This window comes from Pholis gunnellus (genome assembly GCF_910591455.1).
Source record: "Pholis gunnellus genome assembly, chromosome: 1".
Taxonomy (NCBI): domain Eukaryota; kingdom Metazoa; phylum Chordata; class Actinopteri; order Perciformes; family Pholidae; genus Pholis; species Pholis gunnellus.
The window spans coordinates 9,056,782-9,081,790 of record NC_136528.1 but is presented as its reverse complement, the minus strand read 5'-3'; the positions used below and the strand labels follow the sequence as shown (position 1 = coordinate 9,081,790).

The window sequence follows — 25,009 nt, the reverse complement described above, 5'->3', positions numbered from 1 at the left end:
GAACCTTTAATTCAATACATTGGTGTTATGCTTACATTCAATTCAGGTTTGCCTTATTTCAATATCCCATAGACAGTAGATCTGTCTAGCTAAATTACTGTAGAGTCGACACAATGAGCACATTTATGACTGGTAGAAGACGAGTGTGACTCATGCTTCCAGTGATAAGACATTGCTGGATTCAATCGAATGAGCAGCAGACTGACCTCATTGTGCTGATGTGTCTAACATCCTGAAATAACCTGTCCAGTCCTGCCTGTCTCAGCTCAGGCAGCACTGGACAGTAATGATTTGTGCAGAGTCTAATGATGTGGAAGAGCACAATTTCATAACCTTGGCTGATACTCTGATAGTGTATGTGTGTGTCTGTCTGGGCATTTCTTTTTGCCCCAGAACTGTCATTCTTTAGCAAAGGTGAGCGGCCTTCACTTCCTATTGCTGGCTGCCAATTTTCCACGATGATCCCATGATCCACTAATCCCTCACAGCTGGGCCTCTCTCTCCTTCTTTATCACTCTCTCTCTCTCTCTCTCTCTCTCTAACTTTCTCTCTTTTACAGACATAGACGAATGTACCTTTGCTGACATCTGTGTCAATGGACGTTGCCAGAACATCCCAGGACTTTTTAGATGTGAATGTAACATTGGTTATGAACTGGACAGGAGTGGAGGCAACTGCACAGGTAAGACTAGTCGACGCACCAGTCAAGCTGCCAGCCCCAATGATGCTCTGTTTATGCCCCAATGGGCTGAGGAGATTTTTTTTAAATGTAAAAGAAATGGAGCAACAGCAGTGAACAGCTCTCATATCCCCTCTGAGATTTACAGGGGAAGTCACTGCTTCTCTCTTGGCTGTTGAACATATTTCTGTGGAGATAAAGAACTTGCATAGACTGTTGCTTTCTCTTTTTCTCTCAGACATCAATGAGTGTGCTGACCCGACCATCTGTATTAATGGGATATGTGTCAACATCCCTGGAAGCTATCACTGTAACTGCCCTGCAGACTTTGAACTCAACCCCACTCGGGTGGGCTGTGTAGGTGAGACTCAACAAGTTCTCACTACACATTGTTGGTGTTTGAGCTTAGCTAATCATTGAACTAATTCTGAGGCAAAGGCAAGACACACCTGTACAGTATACCTGAACACCTGTGTGTGTGTGTGTGTGTGTGTGTTTACAGACACTCGCTCTGGAAGCTGCTACCTAGATGTTCGTTCTCGAGGAGATGCATCAGAGAGCTTGGAATGCTCCAATGAGATTGGAGTTGGTGTTCCCAAAGCATCCTGCTGCTGCTCCATGGGCCTGGGCTGGGGAAATCCTTGTGAATCATGCCCCTTCGTCAACTCAAGTGAGTCAACCCATCCTTATTTAGATTTTGCCAGCATAGTGTATGTTTATTTTTATGTTTCAGTTCGATAGCAAGGTTTGCGAGCTCTTGGCAGAGATGTACAGAAGCGACATATCTCACCTCCCAGCAGCAAGTTCTGTAGCTTGAGACATTAGAATTTAATGATTTATTACTTACTTCAATTAAAACCTCCTCAAGTTATCGAAGTGAGTTGTCATGTTTATTTAGAAACAAACAAGTGCAGCGTTCCTGAATGAATCTGAATCAACAACAACATGCATCTTTTTTTAACATGAGAGATGCAGCAACATTTATGAAGTTATTTCCACCAATCCAACTCAACCACAGAACTCCTGATACATGGGCATATAATTAAAATGAACAATTCTGTCGTTATTTTCACAATAGAGTCAGTTGTAGATGATAAGAATGGATAATAAGAAAGGAGAACCAATACAAATGTCAAAAAACAAAGTTGATGCTACTTTGTCAGGTGTTCTCTCTCTAAGACCAAAGTTGTTGTTTTTAGTTTGTGTAGCTGAGTTGTCTTAAAGTTTCAGTCTCTGTCTTGTCAACACTTAATAAGTAAAGAGTTGAGTAGACTTTGGATGACTGAATGGACGGGGAAGTGGCTAAAAAATGGATTTTGAATGTCACTATCTGGCAAAGTAATTTCACTGTCACTGGCTTTGATCAACAGCCTGTCAAATCCTTTTATTAGTTGTAAAATTATTTATTAGTTCCATGGTGCGCGTTTGTGTTTGCTGTAATTATTGTTGCTGGTAAAAATGAGACAGCTTTGTGCAACTTACTTGAAATTGCCAACAGATGGTTCAAAACATTGCAGGAAATGACTCATCCTTTTCAGCTCGAGGAAATACTTGCTTCTATGACAAGAACAAAAACTGTGAATAACTCCTGAGATCTGAGCTGGCTGATAGTTAACGTCAAATCCTGCATTAAAACAATCTTGATTGTGGCTTTTGCGCTGTGTCGTTGTTGCTTGTTCATGTGTTTGTTACTGAACTGTGTTACAGCTGAGTACAAGACGCTGTGTCCCGGAGGAGAAGGCTTCAGACCGAACCCCATCACTGTCATCTTGGAAGGTCAGGCAGCAACATGCCACCATGTATTTGTGTCAATTTGCTCCTGTGCACACTTAGAGACACAAATAACACACACACACACACACACACACACACACACACACAATGCCCACTGAGTGTTTGGTTTCTCTCTCTGGTAGACATCAATGAGTGCCAGGAGCTGCCAGGCTTGTGCCAGGGAGGACAGTGTATCAACACCTTTGGCAGCTTCCAGTGTGAATGTCCAAGAGGCTACGCCCTCAACCCAGATACCAGAGTCTGTGAAGGTATTAAACACACACACACACACACACACACATATTTATATTCCTATGCAGCCCAACTATCACATGAACACACAGGCGACCTATTCCACTCTAGCTCTTGCCCTGGGATGTTTCAGTGGGATGGAAATTGAGTCCATCCTCAAAGGCCTTCGTTCAGCGAGGACACATGGAAAGAGGGGAGAAAGCATTGAGAGCAAAGAGACAAAGAAGTATTGGCCCCTTTTTGTCCCGTAGACGACACTGCAGCTCATTCTAGCTCAATGTGTCTCTGCCCGAGTTCCCCGTCTGTTGCTAACCCTGCAAAGCTCAACTAGGATGATGAGACAGCTGAGCGCCTAACTGTGTCCAGAGGAGCGAGGCTCTGATGTGGTCAGCCCTCTCCTCAGGGAAGTACACTGAGTCCCCTGTAGACGGGCCAGAGATGACAGAGGGAGGGAGAGACGAAGGAATGAAAGATGGGAAGGGGGGGGGGGCACAAAAATAAATGAGAAGGGTGTTTAGAAAAGAGAAATAGGAACAAAGAGAGGAGAGGAGGGGGCTACGGGTTAGACAATGACATGTGGCTGGCGGCATTTTAATTAGCGTGTGTTTGTTGGCCAGGAGAACAAACGCATGTGCCTTCTCTGTAAAGTCCAGGACTGCACATCCACTATGTCTCTAGCCAATCAACAGTTCAGCTGTTAGCTGGGCTGTAAGGAACAAGCAGTACTGTTGATAGAGAAGTATAGAAACAAGGAAAGCTATTAGAAAAAAGTATTATTGATATGAGTAGAAGATGTTAAAAGCAAATCCCAGAATGTGTCTTGCTGTAGTTGTAGGGAGGGGGGAGGGGTTGTTAAACACAATGTATATGATCGGAATATCTAGCAGAGAGGTCGATTTCTATTGGGAATTTGTATCATGTTGTATCTTTCATTCCACCTTGCTTTAAATTACAAATTTTAAATAAATACGTTTTTTTTCACCTCAACTACAACAATAAAAACACTGACTAATTGCTGTCTATCCTTCTTTCTGTGTGCAGATGTCAATGAGTGTGAACGACCGGGTATCTGCGGCCCAGGCCAGTGCTACAACACCATTGGAAACTACACCTGTATCTGCCCTGTGGACTACATGCAGGTCAACGGCGGGAACAACTGCATGGGTAGGCCTGCACGCTGCCCTCTCATGAAGTCATCAATCAGCAAGATATAGTAACATTCAGTAACATTTCTCTTATGAACACACACAGATATGAGGAAGAGCTACTGCTACAGGAACTTTTACTCTGATAACGGGACATGTGACGGAGAGCTGACCTTCAACATGACCAAAAAGATGTGCTGCTGCTCCTACAACATTGGCCGTGCATGGAATAAACCCTGTGAACGGTGTCCTGTGCCCAGCACAGGTGAGGTCTCATACACACACACACACACACACACACATGTAGAAAGTATAAGTAACTAAAAAGGAGCTTTTATAAACTCGTGTCTTATGTCCTCACAGACGAGTTTGCGATCCTGTGCGGCAGTGAGAGACCAGGATATTTCATCGACATCACCACTGGACGGGTCATTGGTAATATTTCAGAATTCAAAGGTTTTTATGATGAAAATAAATGTTAGTTCTGTTCTAATGTTTTCCCCTCGTCTCTTTCCTATGTGCTAGATATTGATGAGTGCAGGGAAATCCCAGGAGTGTGTGAGAATGGAGTGTGCATCAACATGGTTGGCAGCTTCAGGTGTGAGTGCCCCATTGGCTTCGTCTACAACGACAAGCTGTTGATTTGCGAAGGTAAAGTAAAGCCTGCACTCAATTTAAGTCCTACCAAAAATGATGCCAAAATGTAAAACACTGACAATTCTTCCTCGGTTTTGAAACTAAGTCAGTCTTTTTATATTCATACCCTCTTGATAAAAGTGTCACCAGTAGATGACTGCCTTTGAACTCGTCTGTCCCTGTTGTTAGATATTGACGAGTGTCAGAATGGACCGGTGTGCCAGCAGAATGCAGCCTGCCTGAACCAGCCAGGAAGCTACCGCTGCGATTGTAAACCTGGATATCGCTTCACCCCGACCGGACAGTGTCTCGGTAAGTCTGTGGTGGTGATCAGGTATTGTCCTTTAAAGAGGTGAAATGGGTCAGCAGCACTCAGATTATACAGTGCATTACTGGTGTGATGCTTGGTTGCCTCAGGACCTCAGTGGAGATCATACAGAATTGGTGGAAACACAGAGCAGGATTAGAGAAAAGATTAGAGGAAGCAGCCAAAACACTGCTGTCTTCCTTGAGGATGATGCCTTGGATCCTCCTGTGGCCTGACACTGTCTTGCCTCCTCAAGCTCTTGTATCAAACTCAGTTATATGAAACTCTTTGACCTGCACATTCTTGCCAGTTGTAGGCCAAAGATAAAGCACCAGAGGCAGCACAATGACAGTCGGGCTGAGTAGGAATTCTACCTCGTGGGCTTGTTAAAGGAGAGAGGATGTGGAGCATGTGTTGAGCTGTTGAACATATGCTGTTGTATATCTGAAACATGTCACTGTCAGTCCTCACTGATAAGCAAATGTTAAATCAACATCCTGTTTTGCTTCCTGCTTTTCATGCAAGTCCTAAAAACAAAACACGGTCAGACTCCAGTGAGAGAGAAGCTGAAGTGTGAATTATATACAGTGATTTATAGGGATTTGAAGAAAAAATAAGCATTGCTGCAAGGCATGATGGGAAATAGAGTATTTCAAAATAGACATATTTTGACTTAAATGTTACTCCTGTATGAGTTATTGGCCAGTTTTGTGTCCCATGAAAGAATAAATAAATGCCCATATTAGTGATTGTTAACTGCGATTATAATTATTTTAATTGTTATACATATTTGAAATTATTTATACAGTAATAGTTAGTTTGGATCTCTTCAAATGTTGGCCTTGCATATCAAGACTCTTTACAGTATGTATGGCACACAACCACCTTTGAGTAATTTAAGCTTGACAAGATACCTGTTTGATTGATGATATACATGATGATACACATGATATACATGCAGGTATATAAATGGACATTTGGACAAATGGACAGTTTTTCCTGTTTAAAAATTGTCCCAAAGACTAATGGCTGCCTGGAGATTGGGGGTTTGTCCAGTCTGGAGTAATTAGGTTTCACACTGATGTCTGAGTAAAGGAGAGAGCAGCAAATCATCTATTCTCCAGCTGGATTCAAATGACATGTCTCAATCAAGAGCCTTGCCAGACAACAGCGGGAGAGGAAAATGATTGACTGGCAATGCAATGCTATCAGACTGTATGCTCACATTTATAGGACACATTTATTTGTAATTTTGAGTACAATGAAAGAGAAAGATAACAATATAGAAAGGGGATCTTCATTTAAAGGTGTTTAATTACCCCATAATATACCAGTAGAATAAATACAACAGTAAATTAGTCAAATAACTAAATCTGTTATAATTGAACAAGTTGGTTGCTATTTCAGTGGAATTGTATATTTCACTGTTTTTCAGAGATGGTTTAACTCTGGAGTTTTCACACAGTGTGACAGTTGTTTTCCTCCTCTTTCAGACCGTAATGAATGCATTGAGAGTCCTGGTATATGCAACCCAGGTCAGTGCATTGACTCGCTGGGGAGCTACCACTGCATCTGCCCCAATGGTTTCAAAACAACGCGGGACAAGTCGATGTGTGTCGGTAAGCTGCGTTGGTTCCTGTCAGTTTCTCGCTTGTGTTTGACAAGAATGTGAGTGCTGTCTGAGGTTAAACTGTGTTGACGACGCTCTCTGTCTTTTAGACGTGGACGAGTGTGAGAGGCAACCCTGTGGCAACGGGACCTGTAAGAACACAGTGGGCTCCTACAACTGTCTCTGCTACCACGGCTTTCAGAACTCACACAACGGCGACTGCATAGGTATGTGCGTCTGCGGATGTGAGCTTGTAAAAGAGAAAAGGCAACAGATGTCATTGTATTAATATGAAAAGCGTTGTGTTTGTGCGTTGATCAGATGTCGATGAGTGTTCGACGCAGAGGGGCATGTGTCGAAATGGCCAGTGTGTGAACACCGTGGGCACCTTCCTCTGTGTGTGCCACGATGGCTATGAGCTCACTTTGGACGGCAGACAGTGTGGAGGTAATGAAGCGCCATTTTTCATTTTGAACGTTTATCTGAATGTAAAAGGTATGTTTTTACAGTGTATTCCTTATGAATTCCTTTTTTTCCTCAGATATCAATGAATGTGCAGTGAATCCAGGCACATGTGGTGCAGGAACTTGTCTGAATATGGATGGCTCTTACAGGTGTATCTGCCCAGCTGGCTACTACCTCCATGAGGAAACCTGTGAAGGTACAGCGGCCTTAAGTTCATTCTGCGTCATGGTCAACAAATATATAAGCCAAATATGGAAAATAACAGGAATGTATGAAGTAATAAAATATCTGCATGTGTGGGGGTAAATCTCACCTCAAGCAATTCAGACAGCACCTGCTTACATGCAACACGCTCACTCACACAGACACACACAAATCACAGCTCTGCTGAGGTGGACAAGAATAAACGCCTCCTTCTCTTCAATTGCCTCGCTGCTGCAAAACACCCCTCTTCTCCCTTTCACACGTGGGAGTGGGCCCAAGCCAGAACACTTGGATTGTTTATACAGTGGGGCTGATGAAGAGATATTCGGCAGACTTCAACACATTCCTGCTCTGTGCTCTGTTCCTGGAAGCAGGGAGGAACAGCACTGAATTCTCAGCATCAGTAACAGCAGCAGCTGCTCATTGAGATGAGCAAAAACGTGACGTGGAGGCTAAAATACGCCTTTATCCAACTGTCCATTGTTGAGAATACATGTATTAAGTCATCCTTGCAGCTATGACGATATTAAAAACAAAACGTAGATGTCAATGAAGCACTGCATGGGTGAAACTTCAGATGGTGAAAATTAGAAATGGATTTTAAAGTGTGAATTTGATGAGGTGGTTGATGCTGTTCCTCTTTTTGTGTGTCAGATATTGACGAGTGCTCCCAGTCACCGGAGATCTGTACATTTGGAACCTGCTCCAACAATGAAGGAAGCTTCATCTGCTTGTGCCCCGAAGGCTTCCAGGTCTCTGCCTCCGGACGCAGATGTTTAGGTAATTGTGTGTGTGTGTGTGCATGTGTAGGTGTGTGTGTGTGTGTGTGTGTGTGTGAGGAAGAGGAGAGACGAGGCTATGAAACTATCTTATGCATCAAGTTTAAAGTGCAAAGTGTAAATATTAGTGCATCTGTATAGTCTGTCTCTGAGTGCTAGTGGAGACAAAGCAGCAGTCAGTGGTGTTAGACTTTTCCTGCTCTTTCATGATAGCACACAGTGTTCCAGCTGGTTCTGCTGCTGCAGCCTCCTCAACAAGGCCATGGGTGGCTCTGAACAGATCACTTTTCCATTTCCTCACCAGTGTGTGTGTGTGTGTGTGTGTGTGTGTGTGTGTGTGTGTGTGTGTGTGTGTGTGTGTGTGTGTGTTTATGTACATACGTGTGTTTTTGGGTTGGGTGGGGGCGCGCTGAGTCCTCTGTTAGGGAGTTCCCCCTCCAAACACTGAAGTGATGACATCATCAGTTCAGTGAGGCAGTTTACAGTTTGTATTTCACTTTTCTCTCCAGTGTCATAAGTGCTCGACTGAGGGTTGGGGGATAAGCGGGAGGAGAAGGGTGGAGAGTGAGCAACATGAGCAGTAAAAGTCATTGAGGACAAAGCCTATCCCACTGAGAAAAACCCTTGTTTTTATTAAAAATGATGATTGACATGAAGAAAATGAAGAAAACCATGATGGCAACCGTGATGGAAATCATTTGTGGGTCTTTGTTTGCACTCATTTATATGTAATATTAAAATATAGATGGGGGAACGTTACACAGTTACAGACTTGTGATTTATTGGTTAAATTTAGTTCATTGCTAATTATTGCATTGACTCATAAAGTTGCAATGAACAGTGAGAATATTAATAGTCATTAACACAACATCGCTTGTTGTGTTTAGGTGCTGAACCTGTGCTCGTTTATGTCTTCGATTCTCATCTTTACTTGTGCATTTTTCTTTTTACACATTTTGTAGTAGCATTTAGGAGAGAGCCCGGGAGCAAGAGTTTCATTTCCAACTGCTCCACTGTAATTGTTTTGCAATTGACAAATAAAGACTCAAAACCCTCAGGACCAGCTTTGCACGCAGCTGCGTTTTAAACCAATGCAAGTTCCACTTTAGCTGGACCCGTTCTTAACCACATGTTAAGCTATTTAGACGCTAAGTGACAAAACAACAGCCGCAGAAAATACAGTCCTATTTTTTTCTTCGTCCTTATTTATTTAATTTTTTAGGCATTTATTGCCCTTTATAGGAGCAGCTGGAGAATGACAGCAAAGGGGGAGAGGCAGGGGATGACCAAGGACCGCAAAGGCCACTGCAAAGGACTCCAGTCTACAGTCTCAGTCTTTATCGATAGTATATACACATAGGGAGAGACACAGGGGGGTTACGTGCAACATCGGTCCCTGGCTGGAATCATACTTGTGATACTGCGATAACAGTATATGGTATGTGTCTTAACCACTAGGCCACAAGTCCCCAATTAATAATATGTTTTAAATTAAAATGCCGTAGTGGTTATGCACATTTCCATAATCATGACCATTAAATCTGTCACCCACCCACACCACCATCAGATGTGTGTCATCACTGCCAAACCAGAACTGTTGATTTATTAAAAAAAAAAAAAATGTTATTAATTGTTTTATTTTTTTCAGTATTAAATTCAACATCTGATTTGAAAAATGACGTAGCCTTGACATTTTAATCAGACCACAATATTTAAACATTTGTACCATATTTCAGTGTGCAAACTACCAAATAAGAATGACATATCCACGTGCAGATGCACTTGTGCATGCACTCACACACACTTGAACAACAGCTGTGCACAGAGCACCATAAATCTCTTTTGCGGAAAGGCTGACAAATCAGTTTCATGGAGGAAAGTAACATGACTCTCTTTGACATTCTCCTCAAAGCACCAGGTGTTCATGTATGTGATCCTTGCCTCTGAGCCAGGTGTGTGTGTGTGTGTGTGATCTATGGTGGTCAGAAAGCTTATTTGTGTTGAGTTCAGTGAAGGCCAATGCAAGCAGAAGAGCGCGACCATATGCTTCTCATTACAAGTAAATTCCTGCCTCGTCCAGGAGGAACAAGAGCCCTCAGAAGCAGGGAGAAAGACTGGCAAACACAGATAATTCAGGATAATTAGCCAACCTCCGTCCTCACTGCAAATACATCATCAAAAAATGTAAAATGGTGGTTTAAAGGAAAAATACATTAAAAGAAAAGTTGTAGTTTTTGTCAATTTACAGTATCCAGAGGTGAGCATAACACTGAACCCACGACTCACTTCTCCTTCAGTCTCTAATTTTTCACTACTTTTCTCCCCTGTGTGTGTTAACCCTCAGATATCCGTGTGAACTACTGCTATACCAAGTTTGAAAATGGCCGCTGCCAGGCTCCAAAGCCTCAGAACACTTCTAAGGAAGCGTGCTGCTGCACTGGGATGCCAGGTCAAGGCTGGGGAGATCCCTGTGAAATCTGTCCCACCAAGGGAGAGGGTACGTACACCTCCTATCACATACGCCGTGGTTACACTTTTCTGTTCAATGCGACTTTCGTCATCGGATGCACCAGATCGTAAACTCAGCTGTGTCTACATGTGACACTTCAGTAGGATCTGTCTAATCGGATGGTGATCGGATATATTTTATTGTCAAAGGAACGACGGCAAAATGGTGAATAAAAGCATTTAATTTCCTATAAATTCAAATGCACTTTATTTTTGCTGTTTACTCTTCCTCTATGCACTGTTGGTAGAACAGTTTTTTTTTTTAAGTTTTGATTTTGATGCAGCAAAATCAGGAAATGTTTGGTTTTCATCAGCAGTAACTTAACACGATCCAGCCTCGGTTTTCCTCCTCTCTTACCTTTGCTCTCACTCCGGGGAGGAACTCCATCGTGGGGGAAAGATGATGATAAATTGTCCGGATTGTGCCCATTTGCTGTCCGTACTCAATGCGAGGTAGACCACGTGATCGGATCCTAATGTAAGCCAGATCTGATCGGAGTGTACAGCCTTGACAGTTAATGCATCCTTGCGTAATCAGATTACAAAAGTTGCATTGAAAAGATAAGAGCAACCACGTTCATAGACACACATGCAGGGAACACAATGAAATGATGTGTATTACTGAATGGTATTATTCATGACTTATTACATCTCATGGTTCCAGATGGTTATCCTCTTCTCTGCCCCAATGAGGGATATCAACGGGGAACAGACGACCACCCAAAAGGTATGTGTGTCATTAACACTGAACCTTCACTGTCCTACACCTCTGTTAAAGTTGTGGCAGGTAATTAATTTGGTGTTGATGTTTTTTAATTGTAGATATTGATGAATGCCTCAATGACCCTTGCATCAATGGCCAGTGCATCAACATAGATGGCTCTTTCCGCTGTGAATGTCCCATGGGATACCGTCTGGACGTTACTGGAGTCAAGTGTGAAGGCCAGTTTACTCACTGTTTCTCTCAATGTCTTCTTATCCTCATCTTCCTCCTCTCTCTGTTGTACTCATTGATTTATTTACCTGTTCGATGTTCTGTAACACTAACGTGCTTTTTTGTAACTTTCTTGAATACAGACACTGACGAGTGTGCCATTGGCAATCCCTGCGGCAACGGCACATGCACGAACGTCATCGGTGGCTTTGAGTGTGCATGTGATGACGGCTTTGAGCCTGGGCCAATGATGACCTGTGAAGGTCTGTGAAGTTATGTCTGCACTCTCACTTCCATCCTGTCTTTGTGGTGCTGTACTACAACTGTAACTTGTTGCCTTCTGCTTCTTGTCCAGACATCAATGAGTGCGCCCAGAATCCTTTACTATGTGCCTTCCGCTGCGTTAACGTGGTGGGCTCGTACGAGTGCAAGTGTCCCACAGGCTACGTGCTGCGCGAGGACAAGAGGATGTGTAAAGGTACTACAGCGAAATGACTCACTCATACACCCTGCTTTGTTAGTCATGGTCCATTTACTGGAAAGTGTTGGTAGAAAATAAACTAAGTACCTCATAGAGACACGGTGGCCCCGTTCATAAAGTTACGTAACACACTATCTCTGCGAGATCCTCAAGAGTTCTCTGTCTCGGACGAACTTAAAACCGAGTCACTGTTTACAACTCCGCTCTCTCAGATAGCTCGGGCAACATAGCAACGGTTGTATTTGGAGCGAGGCGCGGAGACAGGAGGAACTTGTCAGTGTCTATAGCGTCACTGTTTACATTAGAGCTCCAAACAGACCACCAACCCTCCCACTACACGCCTGTTAGCGCTACACAGCTCAGTGGTTCATTGGGTGGTTACATTAAACTCTTGAGTGCTGCAGTTTCCATGAGTGTCTGTGTTACACCACTGGTGTGCTGCACATGCATGCATACACATATATCTGTCTTTGCCTTACTTTTGCATCCTCTTACTCTGAGAACATTGTTTGTTTTCCAGACCAGAATGAGTGTGAGGATGGTATAGATGACTGCGCCAGCAGAGGCATGACCTGCAAAAACCTGATTGGTACATACATGTGCATCTGTTCCCCTGGTTACACACGGCAGCCCGGCGGAGACGGTTGCATGGGTAAGATTATCATTGTGTCCCACTGTAGGAAGCAATGAACCATCATTCTTGTTTATGGCCTCCAATCTTGGCTTCACTTGAATGATACAAATCTGTTTTGCCTCAATCTGTTTTACTATGCACGTCTGTGTAACAGTATACAAAGATAGTTGTGTATTCTGGATTTTAAAGTTGTTAACCCTCCCCCATATTCTTTCCTGGTAATTAGTGGACTTGTCACTGAGCCAAAGAAATCTGGATGACAAACTTAATCCTTTCCATTTATGCCATTCAAAATGAAATGTTAAGCTCTACTAGCAATGTCCAGCTTCAGTCAACATATCAGGGTTCACTCTTGATGTATTGGAAATATTTACTTCTTACTAAAATCCACCCTTTGTAAATAATAACTTGTTAGTTAAACCAGGATGAAAAAACCAACATGATTAAAAGGATTAATTACTTTATATACGTAAGTATTCATGACACACAACAGTATGGAATAAACCCTTAACCCTCAAGGCTTACGGTTGCACAATACATTTAGGAGTAAAAACTTGTGTTTGTAGGAGAGATGATGGCCTTTTATTAATGGCTATGTCCCTGATTGTGAAATGTATTTTTTAAGTATGTTTTTGATGTGTGGATTTCCTTGTTGAACTTCTACTTCAGCTTCATTTAACTAAGTTTAGCATATAAGAGAAAGTCCTGTGTAACAAATGTTTATATTTTCACTGTTCATGTGCATGTGTGTCTCTGTGTTAGATCTCAATGAGTGTACAGCCAAACCAGGTGTCTGTAAGAATGGCCGTTGTGACAACACAGTGGGAAGCTACCGCTGCAGATGTGACCAAGGATTCGTCGCTAACCCCACGCAGACTGAATGTATCGGTACGTACATTGTTATCAATGTATATATCTTGCTCGTACTGTGTTCATTGCGCTCTAACTTCACTGATCTGAGTTCAGTGTCAGTTTTTAACAGGATCTCTAATTTGACTTACCCCAGTTTGTTCAGAAGGAGCCTCTTGTGTTAAGACAGCTTGTAGGAAATGAGGCCGTAAAGTTATAAGCTCAAAAGAAAACACTTGTATTTATTGTCATTTTGTTTCTGTATTTCAAACGTCTCTGACTGAAATAGGATGTTTGAATGGAAGGTAATACTGTGATGGACAGTTAAGGAGACCAAAAGATTTTTAAAATGTTGTAAATAGTCTTTTGGGAACTTTTTGAAATTGCTAAATTAATTGAACAAGTTACAGTCACTGTGACAGGGATATGGGTTTGATGAACATCAAAAAGCTATACTTCTCCCTCTCACTCAATCCCCCATATTAATTACTATATATATCAGTTTAAATACATGACATTATCAATATTTTAGAGTTTAACATAGCCACGTGTTGTTGCTTTTTTATGACCTTTATATCTGAATAGAAATGTTTAATGAATCCTGACTAACTAGGTGAAATAACAAAAAAAATGTAACCATTCCATGACACTGTATCGTTAAGAAACATGCCTGTTACTGTCAAGATAGGAGAGAGGAAATCCTTTCAAAGCCTTCCTCCCTAATCTAAATATATACTTCTGGATAGACGTGATGTGCTGAACTCGGTGAGAAAACCACCGGGGAGATTTTGTAACCTCCGTGGTTCTATGACTATCTTACTTCTTACAGACAGTAGTGATAGAGGAGTGTGGGTCATCTATTTACGTCTGGTTCTCTCAGGCCAGCTCCTTTCTGGGTGGTTTGGTCTGCTTTCCTCGGGCCCATCTCTTTGTTTGACTGTCCTTCTGTTTCTCTCGCTCTTATGTTCATTACTCTATCTCTCCCCCCTCCTCCAGATAACCGCGAAGGCTTCTGTTTCACTGAAGTTCTGACCACTCTGTGTCAGATGACCTCTAGTAACAGGAACTTGGTGACCAAGTCCGAGTGTTGCTGTGATGGAGGCCGAGGCTGGGGCACCAACTGCGAGCTGTGTCCCCTGCCCGGGACCACTCAGTATAAGAAGATGTGTCCTCTTGGACCTGGGTTCACCACCGATGGCAGAGGTAAATTAAATATCAATGTATTTTTTCTATGATTTAGCCTTGAACAATGATCCTCAAATGTAAAAGTGTTAAAGGTCTCTATGAGTTAATGTTCTATGTGCACTGAAATGATTGGAAACCATCCTGATAAATTGCTGCCTGTAAAGTACGAAATCAATTGTTGTACTTTTTGAATTTGTCAGCAGCAATGTTCACATGAAACCACTCATATAGTGAGTGTTAAATTAACAGATGGTTGTTGTTTGCAAGCATTGATTTTTTTCATCTTAGCATATACACTGTAACACTGTTATCCCCACTCTGGTAATTCCGTTCCAGTTTATCTGGAGCTAACATTTTTTGTTTCCGTCCAGATATTGACGAGTGTCGTGTGATGGGCAACTTGTGCAAAAATGGTCAGTGTCTCAACACTTTGGGCTCCTATAGCTGCAACTGCAAGCCTGGCTACAGCACTGACATCAGCAGCACACAGTGTGTGGGTAAGTCTTACTTTCACCTCCAGCGCTTACACACTTTATGGACTCTCTTCCTACCATGCCTACCTCCTGTTCTCAGTCCTGCTGTCTAGTAAAGAGCTGAAACTACGTGGGTGGACTGCCCACACACTCCTCCGAAAAATGCAGCCCGAGTCTGTCTGTCTCATCATCTCCCCTTATGGAATTTCTGTCTACAGGATCAAACTCTCTCTCTCCCTCACTGTCTCACCATCACCCTCTCCCTCTCTGTCTAGATGTGGATGAGTGCATACAGGCACCAAAGCCTTGTAACTTTATCTGTAAGAACACAGAGGGAGGCTACCTCTGTTCCTGCCCCCGCGGATACATCCTACAGGAAGATGGAAAGAGCTGCAGAGGTGACACACACACACACACACACCAAAACAGAACCTCTACATAGTGGAGAGTAGCCCACATTAAGCCCAGTGCTACTCAGATCAGTAGAGTTTAGTGGAAAGAGGGCACTGCTCTTGTAGCGACCAGCAGCAGGTACTTGGCTGTGAGACAAATTTCCCCTTTAGGACAATAAGGTTTAAGTTATGCTTGACTTAGTTTCCAGGTTAGACCCACTGTAGTGCTGAGTGGGTCAGGCCCCCTGCCAGGGATCTGCTCACTGTCCAAAGACGCTCCACTTGGACTGGTTTGTCCGTGTACACGTGTTTGTTCATGAACGTGTACCCTACATCCAGGGCCTGTGACAAAGTGCATCTGGCAGTGTCTCTGTTTATCGGACTTGTTTGTGAGTCTAAACAAGTGTGCTCGTGGTGTTCAGTTTTTTAGGTCCTCTTTCATCTTTATTTACCATAGCTTTAGTTTCCCCCTCTACGGACCCCCTCCGTGTTTCCGGTGTCTGGTTCATTTGTAGGTCAGTGACTGTAGAAGGACTGGAATTTGACTCAGAAAAAGAGCAGCGCCCAAACAGTAGTGGTGATCTGAAACAGTGTCTTAGATGAACTACTTAAACTACTTCGCAGTTTTTACTTTTCTGTAGAATTTATAGGTGGTTTAATGTTGTGCAACTCCTCTTTTTCAGATCTGGATGAGTGTTCGACCAAACAGCATAACTGTCAGTTCTTATGTGTAAACACCATCGGCGGGTTCACCTGCAAATGTCCTCCTGGCTTCACCCAGCATCATACTGCCTGCATTGGTAAATGAGCAAACGCACAATATAGATATTACTGCACATCCAAATATTTTGTAATTAAAAATGCTCTTTATGCACTTTTCTGTTTATTCCCGAAAGCATTGTTTTAGAACATTTAAACAAATTCAGCCTCCACTCCCATATCGTGTCAAATGTTCTTTCACAGAATCATTTCATATAGTATCTTCCTGCCAAGCTTATAAACACCCCTGAATCATCTTAACCTTTACCAACTCTTATTCAGAGTTAATAGACTCCGGCTGATATCACACTGATCTTATTAGGCTGGACTGGTTTGGAGTCATGGCAGCTTAGCAATGCTTTGTTATGGAACTTTGCAGTGGATCGCCATGACAACCACAATCTTTTTTCTTTTTTTTTTTTCCAGACCATAAAACAGCTCCCATGACCTCAGATCAAATTAGGGACAGGGAACCCTCAGTTTTGACTATAGGAATAACACCAGGCAAATGACACACAGTAGGTGTGGACGTGTTTTTGGAGTGAGGAGGTTGGAGAAACATGGGTGGAACATTAAAACACTTGTTCAAATCATACCTCATTAACTACTGCTGATGTGCTTTAGTGTAGGACACTAAACTCCAAACTCCTTCAGGGCAGGTGCCCATTGGCCAAAGACACTTCTATTGTTCTGAATACTTGACATGTTGTAAATACTGAATGTAAGATCCTCTTATTCCTTCCAATACATCTGTTCCTTGAAGCTGCTGCTGTAAAGAAATATGTGTCCTTTTCCAGTATAATAGTGCTGCTTCCTTTCAAACAATACTTGTTTGAAATCTTTTTCATCAGCAAACAAATATCTAAATCTGGGAACACATGAGACGACAAGGATCACACTTACAACAGCTGACATTGCAACCTTCTTTCATTTGAGTTGCTAAACAGTTTAAACTGCCTAATTGGGTTCAGATTTGCCGACACAACAGCCGAACAACAACTTTTTTTTTTCCCGGGAAAAGTTTGTAAGTGGACGTTGTGTTTCACTTGTTGATTGTCATATGTGATTATATCCTCTGGTCTGAAGTCAAATCAGTAGGTGAGAGATTGTATTCTAAACCCCATTTGTGCCACCAGCCTATAGTGGACCTGTCCTATTATCTTGGAACCAATGTCGACCCCCGTGAATTTTAAAATGACTCTGCACATCCAAATCAGGGTTTTAGTCAGCCGTTATATCAAATTTCCCACTTTACCCTTGTCTGAACCTTCCCTCCTCTCTGTGTAGACAACAATGAATGTGCATCGGACCCTAATCTGTGCGGCTCCAACGGTGCCTGCCAGAACACTCCAGGGAGCTTCAATTGCGACTGCCAGCGGGGATTCTCATTAGATCCCAATGGACAAGCCTGTGAAGGTCTGACAACGATTGATACCAACCTCAGTATCAGCTGATTCATCACAGAAAACCAGGCTCTTACTGTAGTTTTGTTGTGTGTTTGTCCCTGACAGATATGGATGAGTGCGACGGTAACCACAGGTGTCAGCATGGCTGTCAGAACCTGGTGGGTGGATACAGATGCAGCTGTCCACAGGGCTACCTACAGCACTACCAGTGGAACCAGTGTGTGGGTGAGTAATGCCGTTGTTTTTATCAGCAAATATAAAAATTCTTTCCTTTTGGGGCAACCTTATGACTTGGTTGCCAAAGTATGCAGCCTTGATGTTCGGGATTAGAGGCTGGCCTGGAGCCTTTTTAAAACAAGTTATCCATCCTTCACCTCTTTCCTGCCTCTTAAAATATAAATATATTTTTCCTTTCCTCTGGAAGTTTGACCCTTCCCTTTCTGTGGTAAGGTCATGAGAAAAGGACATGTTATGTTAAAACTAAATGCTCAAAACTTTATTATATATACCCACTAAGTAAAACAAAGACACAAAAAACACAAATCATGAGGGTGATAAGAGATGTTATGGAAATATCTCACTCTAAATGGATAAAGTGAAGTAGGGACAAAAAACAAATTAAAAAAGGAGGATGGTGCAACATCAAACTCTGTAAGAACTTAAAAGTAATCAGAAATAGTTCAAGCATAGACAAAGTAATTGTGTGGTACAGCGTGCGTGTGCCCTGGTGTAATGCCCCAAAATAAAGAGCTTTTGTTAGTTAAACATCTATTTTTAATTTGAATCTCTCCACATTCATGGCAGACTTTCCCAGTATTGTTTGTGTCCTTTGACTGGACTGACCTCTTGTTTGTTTACTTCCCGTCAACTTCCTGTGACCCAGATGAGAACGAGTGTCAGAACAGCCAGATCTGTGGGGGAGCGTCGTGCCACAACACCCTGGGGAGCTTCCGCTGCCTCTGCCCCACCGGCTTCAACTACGAGCAGACGGGCGGCGGCTGCTCAGATGTCAACGAGTGCTCCACCAGCCACAACCCCTGCAAGTTTGGCTGCTCCAACACAGACGGGGGCTACCTCTGTGGATGTCCAACTGGATACTTCCGTGCAGGACAAGGGTACGTGAGCGAATAAACTGTGTGTGGAAGCTCTCTGTAGAGGTTTCTAGTCGACTGATGGCTTTGTCTTCGTTTCAGGCACTGTGTCACAGGTCTGGGCTTCACTGGTGGCGACTCCAGTGCTGGACAGGGAGGTGAGGTGGATGATAATTCTCTGTCTCCTGAGGCCTGCTATGAATGCAAGATCAACGGCTATCCCAAGAAGGGACGCAAACGTCGCAGCACCAACTCAACACAGGAGGACCCTCTGGAAGACATGCAGGTAATCTGTCTGTCTGTGTGCAATAATGCCGACGCTGAGGACGCGAAAGTCATGGGAACCTTTCGGGTTTTACCCACCTGAGGGGACTTAATATTCAACAAATAAAAACATAAATGAATTCCAGTCATTTTGCAATATTTATAGATTTTCCTACTTTCGGGGCAACAAAATAATAAACAAATATAGTAAACGATTCAGCATTTACCCCCATTATTTTGTTCCTGGCAGTGTGGGAAAGGCCTTGTAGCAGCATTTAGACATTCATGTTGGGAAATGGAATGTACCAACAGTTACCTTCAGAAATATCTGAATCATGTAACATCTAAATAATTAAAACATGATAGAAACCTCCTGTTTGGTTTCTCGTGAAACGTTTCTGCAGGTGGTAGGGACTCATTGACGGAACTCACTATAGCTAAAATCCTGGCAACAGTCCAGTTTGTATGGACTTGTATTCTCTGCGCAGGAGGCATTATGTTTTCAGGTTTTCTGTCCATCCGTCCGTACGTCCCATTCTCCCAGGAACGCCTTGAGAGAATTTCTTTTTGACCCAAGGATGAATTGATTAAAATGTGGTGGTCTAAGGTCACTGCAACCTCACAAAACATATTTTTGACCATAACTCAAGAATTCATATGCTAATTATGACAATTCCACACTAATGGATAAGAATCTGTGTCCACATAGCATCTTTTTCTGGAGGAAAAAAGCGCCCACAGGCTCGCAGGCCTTCATTCCAGCATTTCATAAAAAAATGCTCCAAGCCCTTTTTTTATGTTTCAGTGACAACAATATCTTACCAATATCTTACCAACATATTACTACTCTAACCCCCGTTGTATGATAGACTAGTATCGCTCCTTTGCTTTCTCTTGTCTATTTGGGCTACTATCCATTTGTTTGACATTGTTTTTCACCATGAGCACCGACCAAAGGATGTCTGCTTCATTCTTTGTGTGGATGAGCTTGTGACCGCTCAACCCGACAGCTATAAAGCGACGAGGACGTTCAACTTAAAGCACTCTGAGTGGCCACACAAAAAAGGGCGGAGCGCTCAGAGAAAAGTCACTGTGTGCAGCGCCTTTATGCCCTCTCCTCGTTGGGAACAATTACAAATTGACACTGGTGCTTGTAAAAAAACGATCTGTGGACACAGGATCTAAAAGGATAGAACAATGAAGTGATTAGATTTTGGACATGGACGTAAACTACAACTTGACTGGTTGGGGGAAGCATACGTACTATTACAACTTGTTATTTTCCCTCGCTTGATTAATGACAGAAAACATTATGTACTCTAGGACACATGTCTTGTATCCACTAAAAAGTTGGACCATATCTGTCTTTCTGCAGCTGACTGAGAAGGAGATGGTCAGCCTGGCCAGTGTTGACATCGAGGACACTCTGCAGTTCCACTTGAACATCAGCGACCTGAGCAACCGCGACCACATCCTTGAGTTCACCCCGGCCTTATCGGCCCTCACTGACCACGTGCGTTACAGCATCGACTACGGAAACGAAGAGGGCTACTTCAAGATCAACCAGAGAGAGGGCGTCAGCTACCTGCATCTGAGCAAGAAGAAGGCCCTCCCCCCAGGGGCGTACTACCTTCAGATCAGCAGCATGCCGCTCTACAGGAAGGAGGAGCTGGCTGAGCTGGAGGACCGACACGATAAAGACTACCTCACAGGACAGCTGGGAGACATACTGAAGATGAGGGTGCAGATCATCCTCCATTAACCGTCACAAGACTGAGACAGGCAGATGTTGCTAAAGCTGCTAATCCAGTGTCAGGCTCACAATTCGCCAAAAAGGCCAAACATCTCTGACTCTGGATCAGTGGTTAGGGGCAACTTCTACTTGCTCCAACAGGGAGAAGGGCTCGCCACCAAAGAGACAAGAAAGGGGTGGGGGTGGGGGGTGGGGGGGGACTGCGTCGTTTGATTGCCAAAGATGATTCTACATATCATAGATACAATTGCTGTGGAACATGCAGGCTGAATGAGGTAGTATGAGAGATTTCAGTCAAATGAAGAGCATATTGCCCCCGACACACAACGTCAGCTGTGTGTGAAGCACTATTGAGAACGTGAGTGGTTTTTAATTGTCGGGTTTCATGTTGTATGATGATATGTGGAATCAGGTGCCACTTTGAAGGGCATGAGGACTGCAGAAAGCTCTAAAGGCTGAGTTTTTTAGAACTCAGCTTAGGTGGAAGAAAAGGGTGAGTCCCAATAGTCTGCAATACATTCATTTCCTCCCCTCAGCTCAGGTAAACAACTGAACAAACCTGGATACATGAAAGTGAACACATTTCTCCTTCCCCAGATGTTAATTTAACGGAGTGAAGATGAAATTATGAGAATGTTTAGGAGAGGAAAGGAACCCACTATGGACTATTGAGATGTAGCCATGTCTGAGCTTGAATGACTCCAACTGCATATTTAAACTATGCTTTTCCATTTTTCCTACTGACTAGAATAATTCATATTTACTGGTGCTAGCAACACAACCACATAGACTTCTGAATGCACTGTACTACTATACAAAACTCAGTAGTCAACAATACAATCCCATTGGTCATTCTGAAGATTTCATGTCTTTGCAACAGTAACAGCTAGCTGCATAGCCTGTCCGCTCTCCTTTATACTACATGTAAATTGTGTTTATACTGTAATAACCGATGCCACTTTTAATCTATGAAGCATTTGTAAACTAGAGGAAGCCCCTGGAATAGAGGGGTTTGTAATGGTGCTTATAATGACCAACTACTTCCTTTGTAAACTGTGTATACATACACACACACAACACACACATTGATGATGCCAAACCTGGGCCTTCATGATTATGCACTGAGGTCTTCGTGGCCACACATTCTCTCACAAAATACAATCAGTGCTGCATTGCCACAGACCAGCCTGACACCAGTCTGTGTTTCCATCAGTAAAGGTTTAGTTGTAAATTCACAATAAAAACATGTTTGGTGTATATGTATTCACTGCTGTACCTTCCCCTTTATCCAGATTGAATTATTAATGTGACAAAGTTAAACTACAGGCTGCTTGCTTCATGTTTAACATCCCTTCCCCTCAGTCATGTGCAACCTGATCTGTGGTTGTTTTAGTTAGTAAAACTCACATTAGCCCAATGGAAACTGTTATGAGTTGAGCTCAACATGGTTAGGTTATTTTCCCCGAGAAGCATTTCTTGTCCTGCACTGCCCCCATGTGGAGATTTGGAAGATTGTTATTCTTTACTTTGGAGGGTCAGTTCATCTGACAGAACTCAAACTGTGACAGTCCCAGTAAAGACACCAAACTCTCCAAAGTACAAAAAAAGACTTTATTAGCACCTAATCAATACATTTTAACATATAATATTTGGAGCTTTCAGTTGCTTCCAGTTGATCCAAAACCTCCAGCGCCACGCTCCGTCTCATCGAGCGTCTGAAAGAACACAGCCATGAATTTATGATTAAAATCTACCTGATTACTAACATGAAATAAAGCCAAACAGCAAATGGAAAATCTGACAATGTTTCCACAACAATCTGAAACAGGTAAAGCACACACAAGTTGCCAGTTTTAGTCCAATACAACAGTCCTGCAATAAATTCTATCACCATGAAGGTGTTGAATGTTCTGTTTGTTAAAACTGTTCCAGAGAGGTGTTGGTTAATGATTCTTTCACAGGATGACGTTTGTGGTTACATTTTATTGCATTTCCGAGGTGTTATTTTGCCTATCCTCGATGATATAATTGGGTTGGGTAAAAATAATAGAAAACACCCGTCATTGTAACAATACAATTCCACAGCACCACAAACTAAAGCCTCCATTAAGTTGAATCAACACCTCTCTAATGCAGCTGACAAACACTGAACATTATAACCTCCAGGAGGGTAGGATTTACTGCAGGACCGCTAGATTAAACTAATGCAGTTTAATACAAGTGTACCCAATAAACTGGAAACTTAGTGTTGTTTTTTCAACCTGCAGTTTACCTTTTGCTCCACCAGATCTGGGTAGCAGATCCTCTCGCAGACAAGCTGAGCAACTCTGTCGCCCTTTTTCACTGGAAAGACAAAGACGGAGATAATAAATACATTTTAAAAAGCAGTTATTAGTCAATTGCAGCAAAGACTAAAAAAATATATGTATAAAGAGCTTCATATCTTTAGTTATGTACAGGATGCAATAAGCATGTTAATAGCAAAACAATTTTACTTATTCATTTCTACTTTTTAAATTTAGAGGCAAACAAATATTCCAGGTTAGTTTTAGCCAGTTTTGTGTTCTACCAAACATAGAGATAATTTAGTATCAGAGATGCAATGACCTCATTCATTCTGCTATATATACATAGATTTATTTTACAACAGTTAAATCTGTTACCCTACAGGGAGCTGGGTCAGATTTAAACTCACCATGTCATGTTTACTGTGAATGAAACTCAACATCCCCCCCCCCCAGCCTGACATCGTCACGATGAGGCCACGACTCACCATCAAAAGAGTCCTTGCTGAAGTTGAAGAGCACAACTCCCACATTTCCTCTGTAGTCTTCATCTACAACTCCAGCTGAGGAGAGAACATATAGATGCATTCGGAGAAATAAAATGTGAATGACTGGACACGTCCTGGGTTAAAACATCAGCTGCTCACATGGATTCTTATCATAACTAGATCAAAGACTCACCGCCAACATCAATGAAGTGTTTTGCTGCCAGTCCAGACCTCGGTGCTGAGAATGACACAATGGACAAAGACACATTTTATCAACTGCTGTGACATAATCCTGACTTGAACTCGCATGCAGTGAGCTAAACCTAAGCAGCAAGTAGACAAAGCGGGAAAAACATGTACTGGCAGAGTTGCATCAGTATGTCAAACACTCACCCACTCTCCCATAGCAGCCATGTGGAACTGCTATCTGGATGTCTGTCTTCACGATGGCCTTGTCCATAGGACCAATGGTGTAATCATATGCACTGTTTCAACCCAGAGAGTTAAGGTTGGCTGGTTAACAGACGCTTTTACACAGCACTTGGATGCAACCTTTGCAGGAGCGCAAGCTGAATACTCACAAGCATTTGAAGTGACTATCAGTAAAGCTAAACACCATTAACTCATCGTGTAACTAACCTGTAGAGATCATATCCCGCTGCTTTAGTTGAGCCTCTGGTCGGTGTCGTGGCATACTCGGAAAGCTTTGCGAACCTGAGGACAGATCTGTCTTCTGCACGCTTTGTCTCCGTCCTTGCTCTCTTCGATGGAGAAATTGCAGATGCATCTGTAACTGCTGTAACTTCTAGGGAGGGCATGTTGGCACAAGTTCTCACAGTTAAGACCGATAGTACACTGAATAATGTATACGGACAAAAGACTAAGCAAGACGTGAAGCTACAACAGACTACTGGAAGGTTAACAAGCTTCTGCTCCAGTGTTCTTGGCGGTCCCTGCTATTTGAATGAAATCTCCCGCTCTGAGAGTTGCGCCAAATTAGCCCCTCCTCAAAAGACACGTAACTTTAACTATATACTTTATCATACGCCGTGACACGTCGTGGTGGTAACTCCAAGCTCTTATACACGTCGCTACATAACTGTCATTGAATGCATTGTGAATAAAACCCATTTTTGATAGATAAATCTGCAAAAAAAATGACAACCCTTTCGTCACCACGTTGCATCTGAAACCCAAGTTCTCGCGAGAGTTCCTAACGTAAACAACCGTAACCTCTATTAAAAATAATGTCACCAAAGCACATACTTGTATAATAATAAGCCTCGCTTTACTTACGCATTGTACCAGAATAAAGCAGAGGTAGTGTTGCTGGTCTTTACAAGAAAGTGCTCGACGGATAAATAATGCAGCATGCTAAAGACATGCTAGGCAGGCTAGCGAAGCTAACGTCGGTAAGCACTCGAGATGTTGCTCGTGGTAACCTTATCCATCCTAATAGCTTGCTTGCCTTTGTTTAGCGTAAGCGTCTGAATATGAAACGTCCTTCCTAAGATACGTGGTGCAACGTCAAAGATCGCAGAGCATTGTAGCTGAAGACCCCTCAGCAGCGTTCGTGTCATATTGATAAGCTAACGTCAAGCTAACAGCTAACTAAGCTCTAACATCCTCTCAGCTGATTGCGCTGCACCTCCTCCTCC

At 42.7% G+C, this 25,009-nt stretch overlaps 2 protein-coding genes across 4 annotated transcripts in view; one reads left to right on the top strand and one right to left on the bottom strand.

Moving 5' to 3' along the window:
- The window catches only part of fbn1 (fibrillin 1), a 56,857-nt gene extending 36,074 nt beyond the window's left edge, over nucleotides 1-20,783 (top strand). The window contains exons 35-65 of the mRNA XM_079186647.1: nucleotides 560-682; nucleotides 918-1,040; nucleotides 1,182-1,349; nucleotides 2,387-2,455; nucleotides 2,596-2,721; nucleotides 3,746-3,868; nucleotides 3,956-4,114; nucleotides 4,213-4,284; nucleotides 4,375-4,500; nucleotides 4,675-4,797; nucleotides 6,286-6,411; nucleotides 6,512-6,628; nucleotides 6,723-6,848; nucleotides 6,943-7,062; nucleotides 7,725-7,850; nucleotides 10,194-10,346; nucleotides 11,022-11,084; nucleotides 11,180-11,299; nucleotides 11,435-11,554; nucleotides 11,647-11,769; nucleotides 12,293-12,424; nucleotides 13,169-13,294; nucleotides 14,252-14,458; nucleotides 14,812-14,937; nucleotides 15,189-15,311; nucleotides 15,989-16,105; nucleotides 17,352-17,480; nucleotides 17,576-17,695; nucleotides 18,354-18,585; nucleotides 18,664-18,847; nucleotides 20,201-20,783. Of these exons, the coding sequence (XP_079042773.1) occupies nucleotides 560-682; nucleotides 918-1,040; nucleotides 1,182-1,349; nucleotides 2,387-2,455; nucleotides 2,596-2,721; nucleotides 3,746-3,868; nucleotides 3,956-4,114; nucleotides 4,213-4,284; nucleotides 4,375-4,500; nucleotides 4,675-4,797; nucleotides 6,286-6,411; nucleotides 6,512-6,628; nucleotides 6,723-6,848; nucleotides 6,943-7,062; nucleotides 7,725-7,850; nucleotides 10,194-10,346; nucleotides 11,022-11,084; nucleotides 11,180-11,299; nucleotides 11,435-11,554; nucleotides 11,647-11,769; nucleotides 12,293-12,424; nucleotides 13,169-13,294; nucleotides 14,252-14,458; nucleotides 14,812-14,937; nucleotides 15,189-15,311; nucleotides 15,989-16,105; nucleotides 17,352-17,480; nucleotides 17,576-17,695; nucleotides 18,354-18,585; nucleotides 18,664-18,847; nucleotides 20,201-20,587 (4,289 nt within the window). The 3' untranslated portion in view covers nucleotides 20,588-20,783. The remainder of the gene's footprint in view (nucleotides 1-559; nucleotides 683-917; nucleotides 1,041-1,181; nucleotides 1,350-2,386; nucleotides 2,456-2,595; nucleotides 2,722-3,745; nucleotides 3,869-3,955; nucleotides 4,115-4,212; nucleotides 4,285-4,374; nucleotides 4,501-4,674; nucleotides 4,798-6,285; nucleotides 6,412-6,511; nucleotides 6,629-6,722; nucleotides 6,849-6,942; nucleotides 7,063-7,724; nucleotides 7,851-10,193; nucleotides 10,347-11,021; nucleotides 11,085-11,179; nucleotides 11,300-11,434; nucleotides 11,555-11,646; nucleotides 11,770-12,292; nucleotides 12,425-13,168; nucleotides 13,295-14,251; nucleotides 14,459-14,811; nucleotides 14,938-15,188; nucleotides 15,312-15,988; nucleotides 16,106-17,351; nucleotides 17,481-17,575; nucleotides 17,696-18,353; nucleotides 18,586-18,663; nucleotides 18,848-20,200) is intronic.
- A 1,392-nt stretch (nucleotides 20,784-22,175) lies between these two features.
- Nucleotides 22,176-25,009, bottom strand: dut (deoxyuridine triphosphatase). Of its 3 annotated transcripts, none has more exons than XM_079186616.1 (7): nucleotides 24,820-25,009; nucleotides 23,991-24,156; nucleotides 23,745-23,836; nucleotides 23,545-23,589; nucleotides 23,352-23,426; nucleotides 22,851-22,921; nucleotides 22,176-22,293 (listed from the first exon to the last, which is right to left on the bottom strand). In XM_079186616.1, exons 1-7 carry the CDS (start codon nucleotides 24,929-24,931, stop codon nucleotides 22,237-22,239), a joined length of 618 nt encoding a protein of 205 aa, XP_079042742.1. In that variant the 5' UTR covers nucleotides 24,932-25,009; the 3' UTR covers nucleotides 22,176-22,236. The 3 variants fall into 3 exon arrangements, with proteins under 3 accessions (XP_079042742.1, XP_079042744.1, XP_079042743.1); XM_079186618.1 differs by having other exon boundaries at nucleotides 24,648-24,955; XM_079186617.1 differs by having other exon boundaries at nucleotides 23,991-24,952.

Excerpts from the sequence above, each read along its gene's own strand:
- dut (XM_079186616.1), bottom strand. The coding sequence starts at position 24,931 with ATGACACGAACGCTGCTGAGGGGTCTTCAGCTACAATGCTCTGCGATC. Across the intron at positions 24,157-24,819 it reads GACGCTTACGCTAAACAAAG|AAGTTACAGCAGTTACAGAT; the intron begins GCAAGCAAGCTA and ends TGCCCTCCCTAG. Across the intron at positions 22,294-22,850 it reads CAGATCTGGTGGAGCAAAAG|ACGCTCGATGAGACGGAGCG; the intron begins GTAAACTGCAGG and ends GTGTTCTTTCAG.